This window comes from Littorina saxatilis, linkage group LG17 (assembly GCF_037325665.1).
Source record: "Littorina saxatilis isolate snail1 linkage group LG17, US_GU_Lsax_2.0, whole genome shotgun sequence".
NCBI lineage: Eukaryota > Metazoa > Mollusca > Gastropoda > Littorinimorpha > Littorinidae > Littorina > Littorina saxatilis.
This window is the reverse complement of record NC_090261.1, coordinates 10,852,227-10,873,879: the sequence shown is the minus strand read 5'-3', so window position 1 is coordinate 10,873,879 and position 21,653 is coordinate 10,852,227. Positions and strand designations below refer to the sequence as shown.

Here is a 21,653-nt window from a genome sequence, read left to right as displayed (position 1 = left end):
AAGAAGGTCACTGCACGTTACTATGTTTAGATCTCCCTTCCTTCGTGCGCCGGCGAAGCCGGCGTACACCCGAGAAAGCCGGGTCCCATGCAGGCACAGCATGGTATTCGGCTCTACTTCTTCCCGGCGAAGCCGGTACCCGGCGAAGCGGGTAATCATCTAGTATGATATATAATACTAACTTTTGTATTATGTTTCCCCATTGCCGTTTCGGAATAAATACACTGGCAAAATAGTGTTGTATTCCTTATTAATCGTGTCAAAGGACAGAGAGATTGAGAGTCCTGGACTAAAGAACTCTGAGGAAGTTCTCTGAGCCCTTCACAAAAACACTGATGCCATACAGGTTCGATTATTTCAGTAACTTTGCGTCGGTAGCGATCTGGCAGAACATATTCTTAAAACAGTACTGACGATACGCATGATCACGGATAATTTTAGTGCGTCCCGGGACCCGCTTTATTTTTTATTTTTTAGATTAAGTGCGATTAGGACCCCCTCCATGAATTTCCAGTACGTGTGTTTGGCTTCCAATGCGTAAAGGAATCAGGGACGCACAGTTTGGGGAGCCTTGCATCATGAACAAAGACAACTCACGACCCCCCCCCCCCCCCCCCCCGCTTTTCCCTGCTAGTTTTGTCTTGTTCTTTGTTTGGTTTGCTTTGACTCTGATTTTGATCCAGATAGTTCTATAGTATATTAGTAATGTTATGTTCGACATCATACTTGTGTTATTCTCCAACTGCGTAGGGCACGTAATATAAGCGTTCGCTCGAGTTCGTCTCCCTTTTGTTTCTCGTTTCAGTATTGGGTCTTGTCTGAATAAAACCTTGTTGAAACCAACTGACCTTGCCGGGGGGCGATGTCATTGGTGTACGGAGCCTCCCCAGTGGCCTGCTTGAAGGCTGACTCGTGCACCACGGGGAGACGCAGGGCACTGTTGGGCGACAGCGACTCGGGGGACACCTCGAACCACTGGAAGCCCTTCACCGGACCTCGTTCCAACGGCTGGGTGGCCACCCGGTCACTCGACCTCACTGCGGCCACTGGGGGCTTGGCCTGGTCAAGTAACGGTATACAAAAAAAATCAGAACAACCAACAACTCCCCACTTCCACCCATCAATACAAAAAAAGTGATAGAATGTATAAAAGAGAAAGAGAAAAAGGCAACGCTTGAGGAAAGATACCCTGATGATGCCTGGATCCGGGTGTATACGGACGGCTCAGCCACAAATGCCGTCAAAAGAGGAGGAGCTGGGGTCCACATCCAATACCCCGGTGGAGAACGGACGGAAGAGACGCTTCCGACCGGCCTTTACTGCACCAACTACAAGGCAGAGGTATACGCTCTCATTCAGGCAGCACACACCATCGCGACAAGAGCAGACCAGAACACAAATGTCGTCTTCGTAACAGACGCCCTCTCTGTGCTGCAAGCCTATAACAGTGACAGTCAACCCTCATTGAAGAAGGCCCTCAACAACATCAAGAGCCTACGGACAGTGCTTCAGTGGATCCCCTCACACTGCGGCATAGAGGGAAATGAGAAAGCCGATGACCTGGCAAAATCCGGTGCAAAAAAAGAACAAGAAGACAACGCCGTGAGCCTTGCCGAGCTAAATACCATCACTAAAGCCCTGTTCCGAACCCCGGCTCAAAAAGACAGCCTTCACCTGCTCACAAGACCAGAGCAGGTTACCATCTTTAGGCTGCGAACAGGGCACAACAGGCTGAACAAACACCTCCACTCAAAGCTGAAAGTTGTGCCATCCCCGATGTGTCCCTGTGGAGAAGCAGAGCAGGACACCCACCACATCCTACAAGACTGCGGGAACTTCCAGTTGTTGAGAAGGAAGATGTGGCCGGAGCCGACCCCCATCCAGGATAAGCTGTACGGCACGGCGGCGTCCCTGCAGATGACCACTACATTTCTCAATTGGACTGGTCTCCACGTGTAGCGACAACAAGAAGAAGAAGAAGAAGAAAAAGGCACAGCAATAGAAACATCCATGGCACTGTACACTTTATTTTCATACATTGTTACCTGCAATTCTAGGCTCTGAGGGATTTAATACTAATGATGATAAATATCTTTTCTCTTGCGCAAGTCCCATAAATACCGGCACGGTTGGCCTAGTGGTAAGGCGTCCGCCCAGTGATCGGGAGGTCGTGGGTTCGAACCCCGGCCGGGTCATACCTAAGACTTTAAAATTGGCAATCTAGTGGCTGCTCCGCCTGGCGTCTGGCATTATGGGGTTAGTGCTAGGACTGGTTGGTTCGGTGTCAGAATAATGTGACTGGGTGAGACATGAAGCCTGTGCTGCGACTTCTGTCTTGTGTGTGGCGCACGTTATATGTCAAAGCAGCACCGCCCTGATATGGCCCTTCGTGGTCGGCTGGGCGTTAAGCAAACAAACAAACAAACAAAGTCCCATGAATAGCTCCAAGCGCTTTATAATTACTATGGCAAAACACAAAGAAGGGAAAATGTACAAAGTAGTAAAACTAGGCAAAGTGAACGTACGTAACACACATAGTATAGTACGTAACACACATAGTATAGTACGTAACACACATAGTATAGTACGTAACACACATAGTATAGTACGTAACACACATAGTATAGTACGTAACACACATAGTATAGTACCACAGTATGAGCAAATCTTCTGCAAATGTGTCATGCGGTCCACAAGCAACCCTACATCTTCAAATATTTCGAACAAAATTACAGTAACAGGAGGACTGACTTCGTCGAATCAGACATTTAAAAATATATCGACCAAAATCATCAGTTCACAGTGCTTATACCTGCTGCTGAAGTTTCTGTTTGACTGTCAGGTAGAACTTGAAGAAAAAGCTGACAGTCAGCGAACGTCTGTACTCAGTGGTTCCTCCTGGTGACCCAGGGTCAAGGGGCAGGTCAGAGGTCAGCAACTCACAGGCTTTGTTCAGCAGCTCCTCGTTCCACGTGCTGTTGAAAAAAGCCACTGACGATAAGTCAACGAAACAACAACAACAAAATCCGCTGATGTCCATGTGATTTTTTCTTCTTTGATTTTTATTACGGTTTTCTCTTGTATAAATATCCGAGGAATAGCATGTCAATAACATTCAATCTGAATGTTATTGAGATGCTATTCCTCGGAAATTCTTCATCTTGATCAATTTTTTTAAAATATTTTGTAAATACAGGCCAGATTATACAGAATCCACATTAGTTTCCAAGATTTAAACCACCACAGAAAGGTCTCCGCTTACAGTCCTTGGAGCTGTTTCATGGTGGTGGTTGCCATGACAGTGGTGGGCCCCATGCCCCCAAAGGCCAAGGACAGGTCAAGGACTTTTGCAGTGTCGTCAAGGACAACGCGCATCCCGGCGTTGACAACGGAGATGTCGTCCTCCTTTCTGTTGGCTTGCTTGTAGCCAAGGAAGTACTCGTTCTGCAAGAGTGACGGATTAAAGACAATGACCATGTATATAATTATCGGAACAGACATACAACTCACTTATTTACATACAACTATGTGCACGTGCAAGTGCCTTCTCCATTTAAAAACTGTGTCTTTTAATGCTTGATACATTTATCCGCCTTGAAAAGTCATTCGATTTGAGATAGGGATACATGATGAATACGTGAGCGGACTTTTAACAGATAAAACGCAGACAAACACCTTTATTGTAAAACATATTCTTGATAAAATCGTCTATCTTTGCATACTGCATCCAATAAAAGAGGAAAACACCTTTTGGGAGAAAGGGATGAGAACAGACAACAAGATTTCGTTGGGAAGAACCGCTGTCTTTCTGTATCCCTTGAAGAAGGTGTGGTCCATCTTCACCTCTCGTTGCTTTCCCTCTGCACACACAGTGCAAATATTTGTGCGAAAACTTATTGGGATTGCTTAAGATAAGCACTGTCCTTGAGTGCCAAATCCCAAATGCCATTTATGTCACGATAAACATTAAATAAAGTCTTGTTTAAATCAGGACCTATTCAAAACGATAACGACGGAAATCAGTACGAATATTGACAAGGAGGTGAAAGACAACACGCGGGAAACGAAGAATGGAAGTGGAAGACGGGGAGGGCCACAACGGCTAAAAGCAACAAAGATCAAGATCTTGAAGAAAAAACATATGATTAGAATGAAGAAAACAATTGCAACAACTACAACACAGCCTAGCTGATGCCGATATTTTAATGACCATGTTAATGCAAGAGCAGCGCTAAAGGAGACAGACAACACAGTGTCAAAGGAACCAATAGCAACACCAAACACCATCACTACTACCAACACCACCAACACGTAAGACTGACGAGGCCAAAGCCTACCTGTTGACACCAGAGTGAGCGTTGCCCCACACGCCAAGAGAAGCGGGTTCAAATCCGAGATGGGGCTGGCAGTCATGATGTTCCCTCCCACGGCCTGCCACCACACAGAAACACATTGTAATAAGGTGGACTGAGAGAAGGAGTGGATAAAACAATGTAAGACCCAACAAAGAGCATACAATTTCTACGAATTACAATGTGATGCTGTCAGGACGGGTCGCACCGCAGTCAGTGATTTGAATTGTTGTAACTCGTCCTGTTTGTCGTAAGATTCAACCGAAGATTGACGCGGATTTTCCCGGCTTTTTGGATTTTTAACAGATACAGAAAGAAAGACAAAAAGGTCATAGACACAGGCAAACAGAGAAGGATGTCAACCTGTTTACAGTTCCCAAAACAGACTTGTTTGAATTGGTGTTGCTCTGTACAGCAGGGATCCAATGATTCAACTTACAGCCACGTTGCGGACTTGATGTCCCGCAAACCAGCGCAGTATCTCCACGAAGGCAGCAAACACTCGGCACTTGTCCTCTGTCAACACACACACATACACACGTTTTCACCTTTATATGTTATCTCAATTTACCATTCCCAAAGAAAAGCGAGAATCGCTGAAGTCTGTGGTATTCTTACAACATGAGGGCTGCTTTCTTCTTTCTGCTCTTAAGGCCCGCACCTTATGTTGAAAAGTTTCTTTTTCTTTATTTGGTGTTTAACGTCGTTTTCAACCGTTCAAAGATATATCGCGACGGGGAAAATGGGAAAGAGCCACTTGTTAATTGTTTCTTGTTCACAAAAGCACTAATCAAAAAATTGCTCCAGGGGCTTGCAACGTAGTACGATATATGACCTTACTGGGAGAATGCAAGTTTCCAGCACAAAGGACCTAACATTTCTTACATACTGCTTGACTAAAATCTTTACAAACATTGACTATATTCTACACAAGAAACACTTATCCGTTAGTCGCCTCTTACGACATGCTGGGAAGCATGGGTAAATTCTTCCCCCTAACCCGCGGGGGGCTGTTGAAAAGTCAACGCCCCCCTTCCTCTCCCCTGTGCTCCCCATACTCCTGCTTAAAGAATGTTCTCCCGTTCTTTGAACACCTAACAGTTAAAATTGTCTGCATTCAGTTTGTAATACAAGCCATGTCCTTCACGCAAAGTCTGCAACACAACCAAGATCCACTGAAACACGACGCAACGCCATGTCAATCTGATTAGTTAGCCCTATCATAGTTAGCCCCATCAAAAATAAATCTCAACACATATCTGACCTGGCAGTTCTTTGATGGCGTCCTTGAGAGCAGCGTCCATGGTTGCCAGGGTAACGGAGGCTCCCAGCTGGATGCCAGACTGCAGTCGCTGTACAGAGGTCAACTCCTGAATGTGGGTGGTGGTCACTAGTACTGGGTACTGCTGTTTCTTAAACTTCACTTCCACCCCTGAAAGAAAGCAGCCAGGCATCATTGCAAGACCTCGTGTTCTCAAGGGCAAACCCGCTGCTTGTCAGAGACCGTGAGGTTATGGAAAAAAGACCTTTTTGGAAACTGCTAGGAAACAATTAAATACTTGTGAAACGAAAACAAAATTAATGCGATCTAAATACTATCAATACGAACTCACAATATCACCACTACTAAATGACCTTTTATGACCTTGACCTTAGTCTTCAAGGATTTTGTTCAGGCATTCATTCCAGCGACTACCAAGAAAGAATAGAACTCCAAACTGACCCATTTCTGTGTAGCTGACAGCGGTTTTGCAGACGAAAACGTAATAATGCAATTTAAACACTATCAGTACTGAACAAGAACATCACCACCACTAAATGACCTGTGACCTTTACGTTAATCTTCAAGGACTTTTTTAAATCCAGGCGTTCGACTGACCTATTTCTGTGTTGCCGACGACGATTTTGCAGTCGGGGTTGTGTTTCTTGATATCAAGGAGTTCTGCCAGAGACACAGGGCGGTACCAGCGCACTCGCCGTCCCACGAACACCAGAGACTGTGTGTGCAGTGTCGGGCCCTCCAGCTGTAAAGTTAACGGTTTCCTGTGTTATTTATTAAGTCATGCCAACAACTCAAACATAGAATGACCTGTCTGTCCGTCCAAAAACAGATATAGACTCCTAACGTTCCATAATTCAGAATTAAAATAATAGTAACTGTAAATGCAACGTATTGTTTTGTCAATAATTAAACGTTCCAATAACCAACCATTCTTGTTTTGTTGTCTGTCTGTCCGCTTATAAAGACTATTTGGTGGAAATACTTGTCAATGTCTTGTTTCGTCAAAAATTAAACGTTCCTTTTACTAACATTTCTTGTTTTTTGATTCTGCATTTTGGAACGTTGGCAGACTATCTGTTTATAGAACGAACAATCTCTCAAGAGTTCAAGTAGTATAGCAAGGAATGTATTCAACAGACACAGGAAAGACAACAACGACATTGACACAACTACCATCACCACCCCCATCACAAGTCAGGAATCACACCACTACCACCTCCGTCATGGCTGCCACAACCAGCACCACCATAGTGAAAGTTGAGAACGCGGCCAGGGGCATCAATCAATCAATCAATCAATGAGGCTTATATCGCGCATATTCCGTGGGTACAGTTCTAGGCGCTCTGCAGTGATGCCGTGTGAGATGAAATTTTATACGGCCAGTAGATTGCAGCCATGTCGGCGCATATTTACTTTTCACGGCCTTATTCCAAGTCACACGGGTATGGTAGACAATTATTAACTGTGCCTAAGCAATTTTGCCAGGAAAGACCCTTTTGTCAATCGTGGGATCTTTAACGTGCACACCCAATGTAGTATACACGGGGGGTGGTTCGGACACCGAAAAGAGTCTGCACACAAAGTTGACTCTGTGAAAATAAAATTCCGCCGAACCTGGGATCGAACTCGCGCTGACAGCGGCCAACTGAATACAAATCCAGCGCGCTACCAACTGAGCTATATCTCCGCCGCTATATCACCGACATACCTTCACGAAGACATAAAGTACTTGAGGCAAAGTTTATAGCATATGCGCTTGCACATCCCACAGTAATGCCTTAGATATATTGAATAAGTGCGTTAAAACAAATTTAAAAAATCTCTGACAACAAGAAAAATCTACTTAAAAGATAGATACATTACTGAATCGTACTTACCTTCAAGTACGGGGGGAAGATGGGTTCCTGTGACGGGTCGTAGCTAACGCCAGTGTGTTTTGTGCCGTTTTCCGAACTACCATTCAACTGTGTGTAAAAAACCAAGACAGTACATTGCAGTTATTTTACTGTGCACCAACAAAACACTGGACGCCTGTGGCATTGCAAAAGAAAGATTCACCCAACGCTCAAAGAGTGGATCTGCACGATGTTTCATATTTTTCTACCACTTTTACTCATCAGGACTGTTTAGAAGGTTTGGTCACGTTAAACTCATTGAAAAAAGAAGAAACGAACCACCACCATCACCACCATCGCCAACAAGAACATCTTCGATGACATCACTTCACTAAAAAAATAAAACCTGTACTAACCTCATCGGTATCGTTGGGCACTGCCCCGTTTTCAACGGGCACGCCGTTCGATGGAGGGTGCCCGTTCTGGACACCGGTTTTATTCTTGTTTTGACAGCACTCTGCTCCCAGCGGGCACCCTCCTCCCTTTGAAAAAAAAAAGAATCAGAAGTAAAAAAAAACAACAACCAACAACTGGACAACCACCTCCCCCCCCCCCCCATTGATAACAGAAAGTGAAAGAATGTATAAAAACAGATACAGGTACAGCTATAGGAACATCCGTGGCAATGTACACTTTGTGTTCATACATTGGTACCTACAATCCGAGACTCCTCTGATCAGAGGACACCTCCCAATAAAATGAACATCCTTTTTTATCAATAGACGATATTCGGAAATAACTCTGTCGGGTTCTGATGGATTAGAGTTGCTTTCCCTTGCTTTTCTTCCACAGAAACAATGAGGCAAGCTGCACGTGACATTTGATTTTTGAATTGAAACAAAATGGGAAAGCACCTCTTCCATAACCCATAAACACTTGACAATTATTTACAAAAATCATATGTCATCTATCTGTCATCTATCAACATGACTGTCACTGTCAGAAAAGAATACTGTACATGTAATGTAGGCACCCCCTTCACTGGTCCCAAGTGTGTTCTCTCTTACCAAAAGGTATATTGCAATTTGAAGTAAACTTCTAACCTTCGAAGAATGCTTTTTCGTGTACATTTTAAATTGTTTATCTTATTGCCAAAGCATAGCAGTGAAAGGAGTGACACAGATTTGAATTAGCGACTGTTTTCAGTAGTAATGTCTGTGCTTTTATTTGATTGAGCGCTTAGGCAACAAAAAAAATATAGTCTGTTTACGGTAACATAGGCCAAAAAAATAGGGTCGGTAGGTCGGGATTTTTTAATTTTTTTTTCTTCCAAAAAGCCATATTTTTAAGTTATTTTGCCAAAAAACAAATTTTTTTTTTCTTTCTTCCCAAATGCCAAAAAAAAAAAAGTCTAGGGTCGCGCGAAAAAATAAGGTCGGTCGGGATACCGTAAACAGACTATTTTTTGGGGGGGGCCTTACCTTTGTGAACGGTCTGTATGCATCAAGTATAGGCCGATACCCAGTGCAGCGACACAGATTACCTGAGGAGAGAATTCAATAATTAAGCTTTGCAGTTGTCTAGCTGTATATCTTGCTGCGTGGGTTGTGAATGGATGGTATAATCAGATGTCTATCTTACAGCGAACCCCACCCCCTCCCCCTCCCCTCCCCCCTCCCCCTCCCCTACCCTCCCCTCCCCTCCCCTCCCCTCCCCTTCTTTTAAGACCTCGTTTTAAGTCTTCGCTTTTTTTTTATTTGCTTTTCATAACCATAAACTCTGTACATGTATTTCCATTTTAAGACCCCCTACTTTAATTTAAAAGACCTAACTTTCCCAGATTTCAGAGGTCTTAAAAGAGGGAGGGGGGGAGGGGGGTCCACTGCACTAACATTCTGAAGCCATTCCGGCATTCGTTCTCCTGGCCAATTTTCAGTTGGATATGAAAAAACAAACAAACAACAGAATTCATTTAAAAACTACAGAACAGTGTGTTCAGTACTGCTCTATTGATGATATAAACTACAATACGTTGTACTTTGAGCTTACCCTCAAAGACAGTATCGAGCTGTTCGTCGGAAGGTGTAGGGCTGTTACGGAGCAGAGTGTACATGGACATGACGAAACCAGGCGTGCAAAAACCGCACTGGCTCCCGTGTGCTGCTGCTATACGCTCCTGTAAACACACACAAAATTAACAAGTCGCGTAAGGCGAAAATACAATATTTAGTCAAGTAGCTGTCGAACTCACAGAATGAAACTGAACGCAATGCCATTTTTCAGCAAGACCGTATACTCGTAGCATCGTCAGTCCACCGCTCATGGCAAAGGCAGTGAAATTGACAAGAAGAGCGGGGTAGTAGTTGCGCTAAGAAGGATAGCACGCTTTTCTGTACCTCTCTTTGTTTTAACTTTCTGAGCGTGTTTTTAATCCAAACATATCATATCTATATGTTTTTGGAATCAGGAACCGACAAGGAATAAGATGAAAGTGTTTTTAAATTGATTTCGACAATTTAATTTTGATAATAATTTTTATATATTTAATTTTCAGAGCTTGTTTTTAATCCGAATATAACATATTTATATGTTTTTGGAATCAGCAAATGATGGAGAATAAGATAAACGTAAATTTGGATCGTTTTATAAATTTTTATTTTTTTTTACAATTTTCAGATTTTTAATGACCAAAGTCATTAATTAATTTTTAAGCCACCAAGCTGAAATGCAATACCGAACCCCGGGCTTCGTCGAAGAGTACTTGACCAAAATTTGAACCAATTTGGTTGAAAAATGAGGGCGTGACAGTGCCGCCTCAACTCTCACGAAAAGCCGGATATGACGTCATCAAAGACATTTATCAAAAAAATGAAAAAAATATTCGGGGATTTCATACCCAGGAACTCTCATGTCAAATTTCATAAAGATCGGTCCAGTTGTTTAGTCTGAATCGCTCTACACACACACACACACACACGCACACACGCACACACGCACATACACCACGACCCTCGTTTCGATTCCCCCTCGATGTTAAAATATTTAGTCAAAACTTGACTAAATATAAAAACAAGTCGCGTAAGGCGAAAATACAACATTTAGTCAAGTAGCTGTCGAACTCACAGAATGAAACTGAACGCAATGCAACGCAGCAAGACCGCATACTCGTAGCATCGTCAGTCACCCGCTCACGGCAAAGACAGTGAAATTGACAAGAAGAGCGGGGTAGCAGTTGCGCTCAGAAGGAGAGCACGCTTTTCTGTACCTCTCTTTGTTTTAACTTTCTGAGCGTGTTTTTAATCCAAACATATCATATCTATATGTTTTTGGAATCAGGAACCGACAAGGAATAAGATGAAAGTGTTTTTAAATTGATTTCGAAAATTTAATTTTCATATTAATTTTTATATATTTAATTTTCAGAGCTTGTTTTTAATCCAAATATAACATATTTATATGTTTTTGGAATCAGCAAATGATGGAGAATAAGATGAATGTAAATTTGGATCGTTTTTAAAAAAAAAATTTTGTTTTACAATTTTCAGATTTTTAATGACCAAAGTCATTAATTAATTTTTAAGCCAACAAGCTGAAATGCAATACCGAAGTCCGGGCTTCGTCGAACATTACTTGACCAAAATTTCAATCAATTTGGTTGAAAAATGAGGGCGTGACAGTGCCGCCTCAACTTTCACGAAAAGCCGGATATGACGTCATCAAAGACATTTATCAAAAAAACGAAAAACTTGACTAAATGTAATGATAAAATGACGTGTGGATAAGCTGTCACTCTAGCACTGATAATTATTGCCAACTCAGTAACTGATAAAATCATTGATTTATTTTGATAATATGCACAGCGACCGTCTAATGAAAAGCGCAGAGAAAAATCTCTTTACTCTGATAGTTAAATGTGTATGGTAACTCAACGTCTCACGTTACCTTTCCTCGGCTAAGTCTGGTGACCTCCTGGAGGATACATACCTGCACAGGATGAACACGGGTACGCAGACTGCCGATCCCTTCCACCGTGGTGACAGCCATCCCATGCAGTGAGCACAGCGGCAACAGACAGGCGTTGGCACTGTAGTGTCTACACATTAGGAAAAATGAACAAAGTGAGTACAGTGAACAGTGAACATAAAATGACAGACAGGCGTTGGCACTGTATATGCAGTGTCTAACCATAAAGGATAGTGAGAACAGCGAACAGTGAACATAACGGTACAGGCACACTCTGGCACCGTATACAGTGTCTTGACAAAGAAAAAGATGAACGCGGTGAAAATAGTTGCAGCAACACCTATACTCATGAACGCGCACACACACATGTAGGCCACACAGAACTAACTACTTTCTCTCATTCACTACCCTCTTTTTCTCAGAGAAAGCAAATCATTAGAACTGTCCAGCAAAAGGACTGCTTCTCATTTACAAACAAACACAAGCAAGTAAGGCAGATAGCTAATAACAAAATCTAGGAAACAAAGGGAAGTATTCTTTGTATTAGACTTTTTCCTTTATTTGGTGTTTAACGTCGTTTTCAACCGTTCAAGGTTATATCGCGACGGATTTGTATTAGACAACAACAGTAATTGAGAGTAAACAAACAAACCAGCAAACCAATTTACCAACAAACAAACACACAAACAAACAAACACAAATAAACAAACAAACACACAAACAAACAAACACAAATAAACAAACAAACAAACAAACAGTTGTCTTAAATAAGCTAACATTATTCCTCCGCACACAACCTTGACAGAGATAAATATCAAACTGACTATCATCGTATAGCATGTGAACAACATGGGTATAATGGTTAGGACAATCAAACATTTACCGAGTGGTGTCGGAGTCCGGAGAATGGAAGGAAACCATGACGGTACAAGCTCCACAACCTCCTTCCCCACACCCCAGCTTGGTCCCCATCAGCAGTACTGTTTCTGTTAAGACAATATTCGTGCGCCTATTGTTCGATGAAAGAACACTGACGCTGTACATTTTTTGGACAGAGTTAAGATCTTCGAGTTGTCTGCTGGCCAAGTTTCGGGTGACTTGTAATCAATCTCTCTCTCTCTCTCTCTCTCTCTCTCTCTCTCTCTCTCTCTCTCTCTCTCTCTCTTAGTCCACCAGCTGTACTGTTTCTGTTAAGACAATATTCGTGCGCCTATTGTTCGATGAAAGAACACTGACGCTGTACATTTTTTGGACAGAGTTAAGATCTTCGAGTTGTCTGCTGGCCAAGTTTCGGGTGACTTGTAATCAATCTCTCTCTCTCTCTCTCTCTCTCTCTCTCTCTCTCTCTCTCTCTCTCTCTCTCTCTCTCTCTCTCTCTCTCTCTCTCTCTCTCTCTCTCTCTCTTTTTCTCTCTCTCTCTCTCTATCTCTCTCTCTCTCTCTCTCTCTCTCTCTCTCTCTCTCTCTCTCTCTCTCTCTCTCTCTCTCTCTCTCTCTCTCTCTCTCTCTCTGTGTCTTTCTCTGTAATGTGTACATAGTACTGTGAATTCTGTTTTTCTGCCTTTTTACATTTAGTCAAGTTTTGACTAAATGTTTTAACATAGAGGGGGGAATCGAAACGAGGGTCGTGGTGTATGTGTGTGTGTGTGTGTGTGTGTGTGTGTGTGTGTGTGTGTGTGTGTGTGTGTGTGTGTGTGTGTGTGTGTATGTGTGTGTGTCTGTCTCTGTGTGTGTAGAGCGATTCAGACTAAACTACTGAGCCGATCTTTATGAAATTTGACATGAGAGTTCCTGGGTATGATATTCCCGGATGTTTTCTTCCTTTTTTTGATAACAACCTTTGATGACGTCATATCCGGCTTTTTGTAAAAGTTGAGGCGGCACTGTCACACCCTCATTTTTCAATTAAATTGATTGAAATTTTGGCAAAGCAATCTTCGACAAAGGCCGGGGTTTGGTATTGCATTTCAGCTTGGTGGCTTAAAAACTAATGAGTGAGTTTGGTCATTAAAAATCGGAAACTTGTAATTAAAATTATTTTTTTATTAAACGATCCAAAAACAATTTCATCTTATTCTTCGTCATTTTCTGATTCCAAAAACATATACATATGTTATATTTGGATTAAAAACAAGCTCTGAAAATTAAAAATATAAAAATTATGATCAAAATTAAATTTCCGAAATCGTTTTAAAAACTATTTTATCTTATTCCTTGTCGGTTCCTGATTCCAAAAACATATAGATATGATATGTTTAGATTAAAAACACGCTGTTTGGATTAAAAACAGTGCCCTGGGGACAAAAAAAACAACAACAAAAAACAAACACGCTCAGAAAGTTAAAACGAAGAGAGGTACAGTAAAGCGTGCTATGAAGCACAGCGCAATCGCTACTGCGCCAAACAGGCTCGTCACTTTCACTGCCTTTTGCACTAGCGGCGGACTACGTTCAGTTTCATTCAGTGAGTTCTCCACAGCTTGACTAAATGTAGTAATTTCGCCTTACGCGACTTGTTTCTCTTTTTATTTTTTAATGTTTTATATGAATGTCCGTGTATGATATGTGATCAGAGTAGTCCCTCTCTGGGCGAGTGCTGGTTGAACAAAAATGTTCGTTAGTATTGCTTATGCCACAACCCTCGTAAAATAAAATTTGATCTGATTTGATTTGATTTGATTTGATTTGATTTGATCTCTCTCTCTCTCTCTCTCTCTCTCTCTCTCTCTCTCTCTCTCTCTCTCTCTCTCTCTCTCTCTCTCTCTCTCTCTCTCAAAGCCTTTCGGAATCCTATGTATAGACCTATTGATCAATTCAAAACTCAGGGTATTGAAAGAGCGACACGGTCTTGAATACATTTTTCATTTACAGTCTTTCGGGAACACAGGTCAGTCAGTGTGTCTCGTTATTCAGCTAAAGAATTTAAACACAAGCCTGAGCTTTGAGAGCCGCGTTTTTATGTTCGTGTTTGTTTTGGAATTGAGATTGCGACTACATCTAGAGTTCTATTACTGTGCATGTCTTAACGCGTAGAGCTAATTCTCCTGAGGTTCATTGTGTCACAATGGTTCATCGTAACTGGCAGGGACTGACGTCTTGAGTTTGGCGTTGGCAGTTCACAAAACGTCAACACTTGCTTAAAAAACGCTCTTGCCATTCATTTTTATGGCACAACTGCCGATTTTTTTCTGTGCGGTTTGGAAAAAGTGTTCCTTATGATTGCCTTTAAAACTCAGAAAATTGTAAAAACTGTCGTGACTATTTCGTCAAATTTGCCGAAAAAATAAATCCTTTTGGCACATCTCTGAACTGGTATACCATTCTGTAAAACATAGGAACTTTATGGCGCCATGGTATTGCTCCAAATTGAAAGAATTACACCTGCTTGAAGCCTTCTCGTGCTATGGCAGAGTCAACTTGTACCGCTGTGTCCAGCAAAAAGGATACAGTCAGACCTCAGGTACTGCAGCAGTGTCAGCTCAGGCTCTGGGTTCTGTACAACATTCTGTGAGAGAAAATAATCACCTTGACAATCAAATAATGTGTTCCCTATGTATCAGAAAAAAATTCCTTTATCCCTTTGTAAAAAAAAAAAAAGCATGTATTGCTTATAGCTCTTTCTCACTTCTAGTCAAGTACGAGTTATCTTTCCATGCTCTTCAACGAAGGAGAAACGCTGGGTTAGTTCCGGTATCTTCTACATCATGGCGTCTGCACTGAAAGAAAGCTCGCTCAGAGTGTGTGGTGGTGGAAAGCAGTACTGTGTCATTTGCCATAACTATCGTGGAAAAATTATTGAAGGAAGAGTTGTCAGGCTACATAAACTTCCAACAAACAAGCAACTGAAAAGAGCTTGGGAGCAGCGCCTACGTGTTACTCTTTCTTTTAGAAAATGACAAGACTTTTGTGCAACTTGACAGAGTGACTTTCTCGTCTAGTTAATCAGATGGGTATTATTTGTTCATGTACATAAAAGTGTAAAAGAATGTTGTTGTACAACATACTTCCTTCAATCATTAGTGCATTTTGCTCCTGTCTGTGTGAAACAGTAACAGGCACATGAGCTGTAAGAAGGACTGCCGTGTCTCAGTATGACTGTAGTCTCTAGTGTCACTATAAATCTCCGTCATTGACTCTGTGTATGTCACTCATTGATGCTTACATTCCCAATGCATGGAAGACAGAAATTATAAAACTAGTATGCATGAAAACTGATGCTGGTTTGTACTCCAAATTTTTGTATCCAGTTAAAATATCAGGCATGAAAACTGAAAAAAAAAAATATACTGAAAACAAAATTCGAAGGCGCGTAGCGCCAAGTTTCGCAGGTGCAAAGCGCCAAGACTTCTAGGGAGGTCCGGGGGCATGCCCCCCCGGAATGTTTTTTTTCAAGGGTGCAATTTGGTGCAATCTGGGGCTATCTGAGCCTTAAAATTAGATTCAAACATGGCCCCAAAACTATTTTACTATAGCTATGACTAGGAAAAAAAAGAAAAAAAAATTAAAAAAAAAAAAATTTAAAAAAAGGAAAAATACGGAAAATAAAAAAAATACGGTTTATTTTTTTCAAAAATACGGAAAATACGGAAAATTTTCATGCCTGAATATGTCTGAGAAGTTGAACGCAAACCAACCAGGTGTGAGCGTGTGTTGTAAGGAGTGCACTATTTTGTAACGTGGGATTATGTACATGAAATTATAAATAGGGTTTGTGTGGTGTGTATCTATGCTTTTTATGTTTTTAAGGGAAAAATATTTATTACCTGTGTGTGATTACATTTTGTTTTTTATTCACAGTTGGCTGAAATATTTGCCGAGGAACGTCAATGCAGTGTATTATATAATTATATATGTATTCAAAGAATAAAGACATGATGAATCTGAAGCTTGATGAATGACTTGTTTTACAGATAATCACACACACTTCAACAGACGCAGTTGATACAGTTTGGGTTTTATTTATCTAAAACATATACAAACAATAGCAGTTTAACAAAGTTGGTAAACAATGTAAAGTAAAACAACTGAAGTAACATTAAAGAGCCATGAACTGGTAATGTGAAACTGCTCTTAGGCTAATGTCAGATGGAGCTCGCAAAACACGAAACAAAAGCCGAACAAAAGCAAAACATGGTGCTTTTGTGTGTTGTTTTGCTTTTGTTCGGCTTTTGTTTCGTGTTTTGCGAGCTCCGTCTGACATTAGCCTTAGACAACACGCACATCCAGTTAACAACAATAAATGCATGACTACCAAGCATCAAAAGGACTCACTGATTCACGCACAAATTCCGCGTGTGCTCAATAATTATTGATAACATTTAACACATAGGCTACAAGTTCGTGACACTGACAGTCGAAATGGTCTGTCAAATGCTAACTTGAATCATTTGTTTCCACAGCATTATCGATAGCATCCTTGCCATCTTTTCGCAGCTGAAACGTGCCTCTTGCTCTGCGCACTAATTCTTCTTTTTTTCCACTGACAAGTTGGCCATGTTTCCGAAGAAAATCGTTCAATTCTTTCACGTTCATGCGCTCGACTGCCGCCTCTATCTTAACCGGAACTTACCGAACCAAAGGGACGAAACTCGTGCACACCTCCGGCCTCGCTAGTGAGAAAGAGCTATATAATTACCCTCGTAAATAGAATAAAATATCTTATCTTATCTTATCTTATCAGAACTTTTGATTGACTTGGGAATCTAGATCTCTAAGGCACCGGCCCTTCCCGTGTAAACCATTTGAGTTGTGCCCAGGCTTATATATCAGATAAGGCCATCCCCTCCTCTTTAACAGATACCACAACTCAACACCCCAAATGTTTTCTGTGCAAAGTGGAAACCCTTTTTTTAAGAATTTATTTCTGAAAGGCCACTATTGTCAATCTGCAAACTTAAGCCACCCCCCCCCCCCCCAAAAAAAAAAAAAAAATAAATAAAAAAAAAATCACACTCTGCACATGAAGCAGTTAAGACGTTGATTTTTGGTATGTGTCTAAGAGGAGGGAGGGTCTTATCCCATGTAAACGCTTGAGCGGATCTGAGATAGTAAACCAGAACTGTTTTTACCAGAAGACTTGTGCCTTTAACAGAGACGCACTCTCCAATGAAGGTCAGCGTATTGACATCAACCTGAACGTAACAACGAAGGCCGAACAGGAAAACGTCTGGACCTGAGGGTCTTAATAAATTAGGATTAGGATAAGGTATCATAATAGCCCTTTGGGCTGACCTGCATGGATCAAAATCAACATTCGTCATACTCTTCATAATGGTAATATTCACGTTATGCGAACATTCTTAAGCGAGTATACCTAAAACCTTTTTAACAGAAATAAAGAAGATCGTTAGGCAGACAGACAAATATATAGACATATAAATAAATAACAAAATACATATTTAAAGAAACATGCTACTGAAATAAACGCCATTTAATAAACAAATGAAAGTAAATAAACGTCAATAAAGAAATCCAAGGACCCATCCAACCAACCAATCAGTAAATCAACCAATCAGTAAATCAACCAATCAGTAAATCAACCAATCAGTAAATCAACCAATTAATGACCCATCCAACCAACCAATCAGTAAATCAACCAATTAGTGACGCATCCAACCAACCAATCAGTAAATCAACCAATTAGTGACGCATACAGCCAACCAATCAGTAAATCAACCAATTAGTGACGCATTCAACCAACCAATCAGTAAATCAACCAATTAGTGACGCATCCAACCAACCAATCAGTAAATCAACCAATTAGTGACCCATCCAACCAACCAATCAGCAAAACAACCAATTAGTGACGCATCCAGCCAACCAATCAGTAAATCAACCAATTAGTGACCCATCCAACCAACCAATCAATAAATCAACCAATTAGTGACGCATCCAACCAACCAATCAGTAAATCAGCCAATTAGTCAATCAACTGACCTTCTTGCCATTGACAAAGAAGACGAGATCTGCCGAAGCAGCAGAAGAACCCATGGTGATCTCTTGTAGTGCAAGGCTGCAACAGCGTACTCCCTCCTCTTTCTTTATTAATCAAACAAACAAATCAAGAACTGAGTCGAGAAAGCAGTATAAGGAATCCCAGAGCGGACGTTTATCTTGTTTAAGTTTTGAATGGGGTAATATTTTGTGTGGAAATGTCAGACTACTAAAGTGCAGACTACATGCAACGCATAATCGTGGATTCGAAGGAATTTTTATTTTTTTCTCTTTCTCATCTCTCCGCTTTCTTCTTCTTTTTCTGCTCTTGTTATTTTCTTCTTTCTCTCTCCTCTTTCTTATATTTTTCTTTGCTTTCTTCTTCTTTTTATATTTAGTCAAGTTTTGACTAAATATTTTAACATCGAGGGGGAATCGAAACGAGGGTATGGTGTATGTGTGTCTGTCTGTCTGTGCGTGTGTGTGTGTGCGTGTGTGTGTGTAAAGCGATTCAGACTAAACTACTGGACCGATCTTTATGAAATTTGACATGAGAGTTCCTGGGTATGAAATCCCCGAACATTTTTTTTCATTTTTTTGATAAATGTCTTTGAAGACGTCATATCCGGCTTTTCGTGAAAGTTGAGGCGGCACTGTCACGCACTCATTTTTCAACCAAATTGGTTGAAATTTTGGTCTAGTAATCTTCGACGAAGCCCGGACTTCGGTATTGCATTTCAGCTTGGTGGCTTAAAAATTAATTAATGACTTTGGTCATTAAAAATCTGAAAATTGTAAAAAAAAATACAAATTTATAAAACGATCCAAATTTACGTTTATCTTATTTTCCATCATTTGCTGATTCCAAAAACATATAAATATGTTATATTCGGATTAAAAACAAGCTCTGAAAATTAAATATATAAAAATTATTATCAAATTTTTTTTTCGAAATCAATTTAAAAACACTTTCATCTTATTCCTTGTCGGTTCCTGATTCCAAAAATATATAGATATGATATGTTTGGATTAAAAACACGCTCAGAAAGTTAAAACGAAGAGAGGTACAGAAAAGCGTGCTATCCTTCTCAGCGCAACGAATACCCCGCTCTTCTTGTCAATTCCACGGGCACTGCCTTTGCCACGGGCGGTGGAGTGACGATGCTACGGGTATACGGTCTTGCTGCGTTGCGTTGCGTTCAGTTTCATTCTGTGAGTTCGACAGCTACTTGACTAAATATTGTATTTTCGCCTTACGCGACTTGTTTTCCTCTCTTGTTTTTATATTTAGTCAAGTTTTGACTAAATATTTTAACATCGAGGGGGAATCGAAACGAGGGTCGTGGTGTATGTGCGTGTGTGCGTGCGTGTGTGCGTGCGTGCGTGTGTGCGTGTGTGTGTGTGTGTAGAGCGATTCAGACTAAACTACTGGACCGATCTTTATGAAATTTGACATGAGAGTTCCTGGGTATGAAATCCCCGAACTTTTTTTTCATTTTTTTGATAAATGTCTTTGATGACGTCATATCCGGCTTTTCGTGAAAGTTGAGGCGGCACTGTCACGCCCTCATTTTTCAACCAAATTGGTTCAAATTTTGGTCAAGTAATCTTCGACGAACTTCGGTATTGCATTTCAGCGTGGTGGCTTAAAAATTAATTAATGACTTTGGTCATTAAAAATCTAAAAATTGTAAAAAAAAATAAAAATTTATAAAACGATCCAAATTTACGTTTATCTTATTCTCCATCATTTGCTGATTCCAAAAACATATAAATATGTTATATTTGGATTAAAAACAAGCTCTGAAAATTAAATATATAAAAATTATTATCAAAATTAAATTGTCCAAATCAATTTAAAAACACTTTCATCTTATTCCTTGTCGGTTTCTGATATTTTTGGAATCAGCAAATGATGGAGAATAAGATGAACGTAAATTTGGATCGTTTTATAAAACATTTTTTTTTTTACAATTTTCAGATTTTTAATGACCAAAGTCATTAATTAATTTTTAAGCCACCAAACTGAAATGCAATACCGAAGTCCGGGCTTCGTCGAAGATTACTTGACCAAAATTTCAACCAATTTGGTTGAAAAATAAGGGCGTGACAGTGCCACCTCAACTTTCACGAAAAGCCGGATATGACGTCATCAAAGACATTTATCAAAAAAATGAAAACAAAGTTCGGGGATTTCATACCCAGGAACTCTCATGTCAAATTTCATAAAGATCGGTCCAGTAGTTTAGTCTGAATCGCTCTACACACACACACAGACACACATACACCATATGACCCTCGTCTCGATTCCCCCCTCTACGTTAATACATTTAGTCAAAACTTGACTAAATGTAAAGAGAAATACGGTGGACAGAATTTGTCATTGTATGGCTTTCCGATGGGTGCAAGTGCGAAGGCGCAACAGCGAAGGACGCGATGGGTGCAAGCAATCCGACACCAGGTTAACAGTTTCGCGGCCATTTTAGATCTCGCACATGCGCACTTCTTTTATCGCGAGCAGATTCGACCCATTTTTTTTTTCGGGTGATGCGCATATCGTTTTTCGGCATGTTTATGTCTTTTTCCTTTTCCGGTTGATTTCACCGCATGCGCAGATCGTGTTATTCGCCCACGTTTCTACGCAAGGGACACTACTCTGGCGCACTACTCCACCCGTTGAAAGGGGGAAACATTTTCTTCGGTACAAGTAGTCTTTATGAATAAACAATTAACAATAAGGACGTTGTAAATTCATTCAATGCAGATAAAATAAGAAATATCTTTGACGAACTTGTTCTGTTCTTATTCACATGACAAAATATGTGAAGATCGAGAGATGTTATTAAAAAACCGTGTTCCGGGCAACTCGCAAACAGATAACCGCTGTGTATTTGACCACAACCCAACGCAAAGGAAACATGACACATTACTATTTGGCATACCTTTTTGCATTCATTGAACTTTACCCAATAAATTCGGCTCACATCAGTTGTACTAAAAGTTTGTCAAAACACAGCACACAGGCGATAACACATGCCCACCTGAATGGTGGTTCGCAACCACACACTAACGACCGTCGAGGCACGTAATGAATTTTGCAATCTTCCGACCACCATTTTTTAAGTCGGTTACTCCCATTACTGCAACCAATAACACAGCATGTTGACGCCATCGCTAATTTGGATGTACTGTGAGGTTTTTGTTATAACGTAGAGGAAAGCACACCGTCCCGTTCAATTGCTTCCATCACGTTGAGCAGACGATGCAGCGGTTGCTCGTCGAAATTTCTC

General features: G+C 40.8%; 1 protein-coding gene across 1 annotated transcript in view; it reads right to left on the bottom strand.

The window, feature by feature from the left end:
• The window catches only part of LOC138952520 (xanthine dehydrogenase/oxidase-like), a 91,506-nt gene extending 73,040 nt beyond the window's left edge, over nucleotides 1–18,466 (bottom strand). The window contains exons 1-16 of the mRNA XM_070324207.1: nucleotides 18,367–18,466; nucleotides 14,878–14,935; nucleotides 12,316–12,412; nucleotides 11,454–11,562; nucleotides 9,519–9,645; nucleotides 8,951–9,012; nucleotides 7,886–8,011; nucleotides 7,512–7,598; nucleotides 6,232–6,376; nucleotides 5,617–5,784; nucleotides 4,792–4,868; nucleotides 4,338–4,431; nucleotides 3,748–3,860; nucleotides 3,263–3,444; nucleotides 2,813–2,975; nucleotides 849–1,059 (exon numbers count right to left, since the gene is read on the bottom strand). Of these exons, the coding sequence (XP_070180308.1) occupies nucleotides 849–1,059; nucleotides 2,813–2,975; nucleotides 3,263–3,444; nucleotides 3,748–3,860; nucleotides 4,338–4,431; nucleotides 4,792–4,868; nucleotides 5,617–5,784; nucleotides 6,232–6,376; nucleotides 7,512–7,598; nucleotides 7,886–8,011; nucleotides 8,951–9,012; nucleotides 9,519–9,645; nucleotides 11,454–11,562; nucleotides 12,316–12,412; nucleotides 14,878–14,935; nucleotides 18,367–18,420 (1,873 nt within the window). The 5' untranslated portion in view covers nucleotides 18,421–18,466. The remainder of the gene's footprint in view (nucleotides 1–848; nucleotides 1,060–2,812; nucleotides 2,976–3,262; nucleotides 3,445–3,747; nucleotides 3,861–4,337; nucleotides 4,432–4,791; nucleotides 4,869–5,616; nucleotides 5,785–6,231; nucleotides 6,377–7,511; nucleotides 7,599–7,885; nucleotides 8,012–8,950; nucleotides 9,013–9,518; nucleotides 9,646–11,453; nucleotides 11,563–12,315; nucleotides 12,413–14,877; nucleotides 14,936–18,366) is intronic.
• Nucleotides 18,467–21,653: the final 3,187 nt, after the last annotated feature.